Below are 9,172 nucleotides of genomic sequence, written 5' to 3'. Positions count from 1 at the left end.
GTTGGAATGGAGTTCGAGCACAACTGGTAATAACAGACCCAGAACTGGTGAAAGACGTGCTGAAAAACAGTGAAAAAGCTTTTTCAAAGCCGAAGACTTCATATTTCTTTAAGAAGCTACTAGGTGACAGCATTCCTACAATCAAAAGTGAGAAATGGGCAAGGCATAGGAAATTGGCCAATCATGCCTTCCATGGGGAGAGCTTTTTCAAAGTCCATGCTCAACCATCACAAAAGCCAAAACTATAAAAATTTGGGGCGTTACAACTCTACCCCCTCAAAGAAAATTCGTCTTTGAATTTTACCTAATCAGAAAATGTGAGGATACTACTGCCGCATCGAATCCTCTGACTCCCAAGTAACCTCCTCAGTGCTATGATTCCAGCACAGCACATTCACCAAGGGAATAGACTTCCTATGTAAGACTTTAACGTCACGATCTAGAATCTGAATAGGCTCCTCTTCGAACGTCAGATCTAGTCTCATCTCAATCTCCTCCACGAGCACAATGAGCCTAGGATTAGAGTGGTAACGTCTCAACATCGAGACATACACGTCATGTATGCGATCTAACTCTGAAGGTAGCTCCAACTGATATGCGACTGGCCCTACTCGCTTCAGAATCCGGTACGGCCCAATAAACCGAGGGCTTAGCTTTCCCTTGCGACCGAACCTTAGAACCTTTTTCCATGGTAAGACCCTAAGGAAAACCATATCCCCTACAGAATACTCGATGTCCTTCTTCTTTAGATCAGCATAGGACTTCTGTCTACCAGAAGCCGCTTTTAGACGTTCTCGAATCAAACGGACCTTATCCTTTGTTTCTGATACCAAATTTAGACCCAAAACACGTCGCTCTCCCAACTCAGTTCAGCACAAGGGAGTGCAACACTTACGACCATAAAGTGCTTCATATGGTGCCATCTGTATACTAGACTGATAACTGTTGTTGTAAGCGAACTCCACTAGAGGCAAGTACTCCTCCCAACTACCTCGAAAATCGATAGCACATCCCCTCAACATATCCTCCAGTACCTGAATCACCCTCTCCGACTAACCATCTGTTTGAGGATGAAATGCAGTACTGAAGTCAAGTCGTGAACCCAAAGCCTCATGAAGCTTTCCCCAAAATCGAGACGTAAAACTAGGATCCTTATCGGAAATGATTGAAACAGGAACCCCAGGCAACCTCACTATCTTGAAAATGTACAACCTAGCCAGCTTTTTTAGGGAGAAGTCTGTCTTAACGGAATGAAATGTGCCGACTTGGTCAATTGATCCACGACGACCCAAACAGAATTCTTCTTAGTGGGTGTCAAAGGCAACCCACTAACGAAGTCCATCGTTACTCGTTCCTATTTCCACATTAGTATCTTTACTGGCTATAGCAAGCCTGAAGGTAACTGGTGCTCAGCCTTAACCTGCTGACAAGTCAAACAAAGAGCAATATAGTCTGTCACTTCACGTTTCAACCTTGGCCACCAGTACAATTCTTGGAGATCCTTATACATCTTGTTCCCACCAGAATGCATAGCGTAAGGGCTACTATGTACCTCCTTCAAAATCGACAGTCTCAAATCCTCATCATTAGGTACACAGATCCTACCTCAGAAACACAGTACCCCATCACTATTAATCTCGAAGTCAGTAGTAGTCCCAGTCTCAACTTGACGAAATCACAACTGAAGAGACTCATCTCCTAACTGCTTATCCTTTATCTGACCCAGCAACGTCGGCCTAATCTACAACTCAGCCAGGAGACTCCCATCGTCATAAAGACTCAGTTTAGTGAACAATGCTTTCAAATTAGCCACAACCCTATGGCTTAATGCATCGGCCACCACATTGGCCTTTCTAGGGTGATACTCAATACTGCACTCATAGTCCTTAAGCAGCTCGACCCACCGACGCTACCTAAGTTTTAACTCCTTCTGAGTGAAGAGATACTTGATGCTCTTGTGATCAGTGTAAATGTTACATTTCTCTCTATACAGATAATGCCTCCAAATCTTTAATGCAAAGACCACTACAGCCAACTCCAAATCATGTGTCAGATAATTAGCCTCATGAGTCTTAAGTTGTCGAGACGCATAGGCAACTACCTTACCATCTTGAATCAAGAAGCAACCCAAACCCATATGTGACACATCACTGTAAACCACGAAGTCCCTACCAGGCTCAGGCTGTATCAGAACTGGAGCCTGAGTCAAAATTTTCTCGAGCTTTGCGAAGCTCTCCTACTGCGTATCAGCACAAATGAAAGGAACCCCTTTATGCAACAACTAAGTCAACGGCACTGCGATCATCGAGAACCCCTCTATGAAATGTCGGTAATATCCTACCAGTTCTAGAAAACTGCAGATTTTTGACACACTCTTCAGCTGTTTCCAATTCAACATAGCCTCAATCTTACGAGGATCTACTTGAATCCCCTCAGCAAAAACTACATGACCCAGAAACGTCACTTCCCGAAGCCAGAACTCACACTTGCTGAACTTCGCATACAACTGTTTCTCACGAAGGATCTACAAAACCACTCTTAAATGCTCGTCGTGCTCGTCCTCCAACTTAGAATACACCAAAATGTCATCGATGAACACCATCGTAAACTGATCCAAGTAGGGCTAAAACACACGGTTCATCAAGTCCATGAATGCTGCTGGTGTATTAGTCAACTCAAAAGGTATGACTAGAAACTCGTAATGCCCATAACGAGTCCTAAATGTCGTCTTATACACATCGGCCTCCTTCACCCTCAACTGATGATAACCTAACCGCAGGTCGATTTTAGAAAACACTAAAGCCCCTTTAAACTGATCGAATAAGTAGTCTATCCTCGGAAGTGGCTACTTATTCTTAATCGTCAACTTGTTCAATTGACGGTAGTCGATATACGTCCTCATTGTACCGTCCTTCTTCTTTACGAACAGAACAGGTGCTCCCCACGGAGATACATTGGGATGAATAAACCACGATCCAATAGCTCTTGAATTTGAGCCTTAAGTTCCGTTAGCTCTTTCGGTGCCATTCGGTAAGGGGCAATCGACATCGGAGCTGTGCCCAGAAACAACTCAATCCCGAATTCTACCTCACGATTCAGAGGTAATCCTGGTAGTTCCTCTGGAAATACATCTGGAAAGTCCCTCACCGTTTGGATGTTCTTAATCAAAGAGTTCTTAGAATCAGCCACACTGATATATGCCAAGTACGCCTCGCATTCCCTCCTTACCAACTTTTCTGCCACTAATGCAGATATCACATTAGTCAGATAATCTCGTCGTTCCCCAATCACGACTATCTCATTATCTTTTTCGGTCCTCAGAATAACCCTTTTTTCTAGCACAATCCAGACTTACTCGATGCTTCACCAACTAGTCTATGCCCAGAATTAAGTCGAACTCCACAAACAAAAGTTCTATCAGATCAACCAGAAATATCGTCCCTTGGACTTCCAACAGAACGTCTCTCAACAGTTTACTAACCCTAATAAACTGCCCCAACGGACTCATCACTGAAATCTCACTAGAAGTGCTCTCATATGGTATTCCCAAAGTCTCAAACACAGAACATACAACGTAAGAATGTATAGAGTTATGTCTATAAATGTAACTAAAGTACATTAAGGATTAAGAATGTACTTGTGATGATGTCTGGAGCATCTCCATCCTCACGATGACGTGTAGCATACACAAGCACAGGCTGCCTCACCTCAGTCAACCTAGCACCTCGGCCCGATGCTCTCTGTCCTTGGCCCATACTATTACCACCCCTAGCCTACCTCGGCCCTAGGTGGCTACTAAACTACCCTCGGCAGTTGTGCAGTCTTAGTAGCCAGAGCTTGCATCTGATTAGTCCTCAATGAGCAGTACTTAACATGATGCTCAAAAGATTTACATCTAAAACAAGCTCCAGTAGACCTCCAACACTCGTCCGGATGGCGTTTATTACAAAGCTGACAAATCGCCACGCAGGTGCAACAATAGGCCCAACTCTCACGGGCCCATCAGATCTGGCTTTTTTCGTAGGCCTCACCCTAGCATTCGAAGACTCTATATCCCTCTTAGCCTTTTCTCTGTCACGATCCTGGCGCTTAACGCGCTTAACCTCCTTCGTGATCTTAGCCTTTTCGACCAACACGGAAAACTCGCGCTCCCTCTGTGGAGCCATCAAGACCCTCAAGTTATCCCTGAGGCCGTCCTCAAAACGAACACAGCGCTCATACTCAGTTGCCACCATGCCTCGTGCATAACGGCTCAGCCTCAGAAAGTCAGCCTCATACTCGACCACCGAACAGTCTCCCTGAGTAAGATTTAAGAACTCACGCCTCCTAGTGTTGATATAACTGGACCCCATATATTTGCTCTGAAAAGCCGTCCTAAACAAATCCCACGTCAGACTATCAGGCTGAGTGTCATCCCTAACTTCAGCCACCACTAATATGCTTCATCGCGAAGCAATGAAACAACTCTCTTGAGCTTTTGCTCAGCACTAAAATCCAGATCATCCATAATACACTCTGTGGCCACCATCCAGTACTCAGCCACATTAGGAGCAACTCCAGTGATGCCCTTGAATACCTCAGCCCCATTGGACCGAAGTCGTTCCGTAACCGACCCACGGCCTCCAGATCTAGCATTAGCCCCAGCGACCCTCTCCAAAATTCGCAGCATGGCCTGGGACAATGCATCATCTCCAGCTTTACTGTCCTGAGACTCAGCACCAGTCTCAGTAACAGGTAACACTGGCGTCTCGCTAGTGTCCAGATTAGGGATCGTATCAGAGGTGAATGACTCAGCTCGAATCTCTTTACGGCCTCTACCTCGACCTCTAGTACCCCGTCCATGAGTACCACGTGTGCTCATCGTAACTATTGAATTAATCTGTTATTTAGAAGTTTTATGCACATTAGTTTACAGTTTCGATAATTATTAACAGATATTTTATGCAGAACAGCATTAGAGTTTCAGAGTCAATTATTGCGAGTAACAAGCTCATTACGGTTTTCAGTTTACACTACCTAGAGTGTTTCATAATGCATACATAGTACTTCTGACAGATATAGACAAAAATTTCAGTATAAGCATGCTTTCAGACAATACATATCAGAGTTTCAGAGAACTTACAGGAATAGTGCTGGACACTCGATGTACCACATACTTAATCAGAGTATTTGAAAACATTTGAAAGTGTTTCTCTAAAACCAAATTTTGGAACCCAAAATTCACAGCTGAGTTTTGAACCTGGCTCTGAACCACTAAATGTAACACCCCAAACCTGGCCCAGACGCTATGACCGAATCTAGCGGTGTCACATGTGAGTGCTTTTAGAAAAACTTAGCAAGTAAAAAAAATGTTCAGTTTGTTATCCATACTTAAGTCATGAAATCTCTATTCCAAATATTAAGTGAAAACATTTTAATAACACGAAAGCTAAAACATCATTAATTTATGAATCCACAATTTAACAATTTAAAAATCCCAAAACATATATCTAGATAAAATAGACAAAATAAAGTGTTACTCAAAAATCTGTGTATGTCTACCAGTGGTCACCATCGAGCCCTCTGTCACACTGATCCAGCTACTGCTGAGGATTACCTGACAATCAAAATAAACAAAGGGGTGAGTTTTTGCAAACTCAGTGTGTACATCCCCACAAACATCATGCATACAAACAGATAACAAAATATAGTTATTCGGCCTTAGCCATATAGATATCGCATGCATAACAGATCAAAAATCAGAAATATCATGCCTACCAACCTTGCACACCATCTCCGTCCAACCCATCACACTATTTGGGGATAAAATCGACCCACCCATCCCTGCACACCATATATGAGGATATAATCGACCCATCCAACCCTACACACCATAAGGTACTGCATCGCGACTCATATCATAAATATGCAGCTTAACCGCCAAATAACGTACTTATGAAGCCCTTCAGATACTCCCTTCACTTCGTCAAACCCACCTCGATGCAATGCATCATACAAATATGACATGTTATAATGTAGACAAACAGATCGTACCTTTATTTATAGAATAGATCAGATAATCATGCTAAATAAATCATGCGAGCACATACATCACAGAATTAGAAGTCTAGATAAGGCTTACCGACCCTACTACAGGCCATAGTCGACTTGGGCGACCCGTGCAACCTTACAGAACATTTCAGATTAAAAGGGCTCACACGCCCGTGTGCCTTGCCCATATGGGCCCACATGCCAGTGTGGGTCACACGGCCCAAATTGGCCTTGCCCGTGTGGATCACACAGCCTAGCTCAGATTTTTACATGCTCGTGTGGTTCACCCATGTAGGCCACACGCCCGTGTCTATCGTGCCCGTGTGGCACGCACACGGCCTGGCTCGTCAGTGACACGCTCGTGTCTCACGACGCAGGCTACCACACAGGCAGACCACTCGCCTGTGTTTCGTCGACAGGCCACTTTTTGGCTTTTGCCAAAACTCATTTTTTGGGTAATCGGAGTACACACCTGGTTCGTTTTCACTGCTAATCCAACCACGAGCACTCTAAAGCCTAAAATCAACAAAACTGAGTCCAATATCAATTACTTAAATCGACTCCCTTAAGAACTGCCAAATCCTGAGAGAGTGATCTACTTACCTTCAATGAATACAGTGATTCCTTGTTGTTTAGAACCCGATTAGCGATCCACAAAAATTTTATAATCTCCTAAATAGCAAATAAAATTCCCTCTTAAACAATTTCTAAAAGAAATTACACAATTTAATAAAACCATACTTACCGAATCGACAGAACCGTTAGTAATACGCCTAAGCTTATCAAAAAAGAAGAAAAATAAAGGAAAGGGGGAAAAAGAGAAGAGAATTTTCAGCAGCAAGGGTTTGGGAGAAGAAAACGGTAGAGGAAAAAGCTTTTGTTAAAAAAAAAAGAAAATAAGGACATATCGCAAACCTCTAATTTTCAGTAAGCCCTAAACTCAAATTTTGATAAAGCCCAAAATTTAGCAAAAACTTGCAGCAAAAATAATCCCAAAGCCACTGCAGAGATTTGAACTCAGGACTCTGAGCAGACTAGCACTCTACTTAACCACCAGACCAATAGGCCCATTCTGTTAAGTTTTTACCAACAACTCCTTATACGCCCACTGACCTAAAGTCAAGCTCTATTCAAATAAAAACCCAAAATTTAGCCCAAGTTAATGCTTGAACTTGGGACCTCCCAAACACATCCCAAAGTACATAACCACTTAAGCCAGCACATTTAAATCCCAAAATAACACAAACCCAATTGTTCAGATATTTCTATGCTCAACCATCACTAAAGTAGAAACTATAGAAATTTGGGGAGTTACAACAAGGGCTAAAACTGGTATAATATGAATGATTAAGCTGGTAAATAGACCTTAGATTCCTAAAAATGAAAAAACCTTAATTGGAAATTGATACTATGGGCAAAGTATTGATTTTTAAGTGGGAGTATCGATACCTTGACTAAGGTATAGGTACCTTAGGTATTTTTTTTCTTAAATCTTTCAACTTCGAAGTTCAAAATGGTATTAATACAACATAGGATATCAACACCTAAGCTCAAGTATCGATACCTTAGTGGTAGTTCCATACATGTACCCTGTTTTGTGTAAAACGAGACCCTAAAATAAACTTTTACAAAAAAATTTTAGCCGGGTTGGTCTGATACGGTTGTATTATGAAAATAACGCAATCATAAGTTTTAAAATATGACCAAAAAAGGGTTCAGATAAAATGATTTAGTCAAGAATTTTTTGGCACTCAAATGTAGCATTTCTATATCTAACTTGGTAGTCGAGTCAGGTATAAGGGTGTTACATTTAATGATATCAGAGCTTAAAGGGACATGTCATTTTGATACACTGATGTGATGAGATGTGATATTTGTTTAAGAATAAGTTAAAATGTTGGAAAAAAAATTATGTTTGAAAACGGTTTTCTTGCACAACATAAAATTAAAATTTTGAAAACCTACCCGATTTGTGATATTTATAGAAATAAACCTAAACCGAATTCGTGCCTGTGTTTTTAGATAAGCGGATCCTTAATGTTTTCTAGCTTTCAACCATGAACTACTTTGAGTGTGAGTTCATCAATGCTCGGCTTCCAATCAAGCTTATTTGGGAATATCCAAGAAGGTTTAGATCAATTTTATTGCGGGCTGAATTTTATTTGTTAGAAAAAAAAGGAAAGGAATAATCTACACGATTCTGTAAAAGTTTGGATACGAAAAAAATTGATTTTGAATATAAATAATTCAATTTATGTTTAGATTTGATTAAGGATATGGTTTTTTTATACAGATTAGTTAGATCCAATTTTAGTTTCAAAATTAGGTTATATTAAAATCGAGATGTGATTAAGAATGATTGATATTTGGTTATGATTGAAATTTAATTTAGGAATCATGTGAGAAAAACAAGGATTTAATTTATTTGGTGGGCAAAGATTATGTTTTTGTGGTGAAGAATATGCGAAGAGAGATAAATAAAAGGAAAAAAGAAAAGGAAAATAAAGAAAAAAAATCAAATTGTTCAGAAACATAGTATGGGGACTAGTTTTAACAAATGCAAAACATAGAAAAAACTACGTTAAAATAAATGGAGAAGGGAGGAAAACAGAGGGGGAAGGAGAGAGAATGGAAAAAAAGAAAAAAAATGAAAGATTAAATTACTCAAAACGAAAAAATATAAGGACCAATTGTATAATTTAACCTAAATTTTTGTTTGAAATGATGATTTAACATGTCACGTTAGCTTACCGTTACAACATTAACAATAATTAACGCTCAGTGACTAAAATATTACAACACGATAACATAAATGACTAAAATGTAACATTTCAAATATAATTGACTAAAATGTAAGCTAAGACAAAAAAAAAGTGACTATTTTAATAGTTTACCCAAAATTTAATTGTCTATATTTAAAATTTTTATATATAATATTATTTAATATTAAATTAAAATAATTTAATCTATTTTTTAAAAATATATATAAATGTATATAAAATAAATTTAAATTAACTATTTACAAATAGAAATGAATTGCATTAAAGTGTAAAACTCATATTTTAAACTTAGCGAAGTTTGGGCAAAAACATATCGGATTAATACTATCCAAAAGTTTAATACAAATCTAACCTCACCAGGT

The 9,172-nt window shown here is 39.9% G+C and overlaps 1 protein-coding gene across 1 annotated transcript; it reads right to left on the bottom strand.

Moving 5' to 3' along the window:
• Nucleotides 1–326: 326 nt before the first annotated feature.
• On the bottom strand, nt 327–3,755 carry LOC107894642 (uncharacterized). Its single transcript, XM_016819897.1, has 7 exons — nt 3,638–3,755; nt 3,093–3,242; nt 2,342–2,442; nt 2,102–2,236; nt 1,680–1,741; nt 1,421–1,601; nt 327–863 (listed from the first exon to the last, which is right to left on the bottom strand). Exons 1-7 carry the CDS (start codon nt 3,753–3,755, stop codon nt 327–329), a joined length of 1,284 nt encoding a protein of 427 aa, XP_016675386.1.
• Nucleotides 3,756–9,172: the final 5,417 nt, after the last annotated feature.

The sequence above is a fragment of the Gossypium hirsutum genome, chromosome A13 (assembly GCF_007990345.1).
Source record: "Gossypium hirsutum isolate 1008001.06 chromosome A13, Gossypium_hirsutum_v2.1, whole genome shotgun sequence".
Classification (NCBI taxonomy): domain Eukaryota; kingdom Viridiplantae; phylum Streptophyta; class Magnoliopsida; order Malvales; family Malvaceae; genus Gossypium; species Gossypium hirsutum.
The sequence above is the reverse complement of the archived record's forward strand: the minus strand, read 5'-3'. Positions and strand labels throughout refer to the sequence as shown.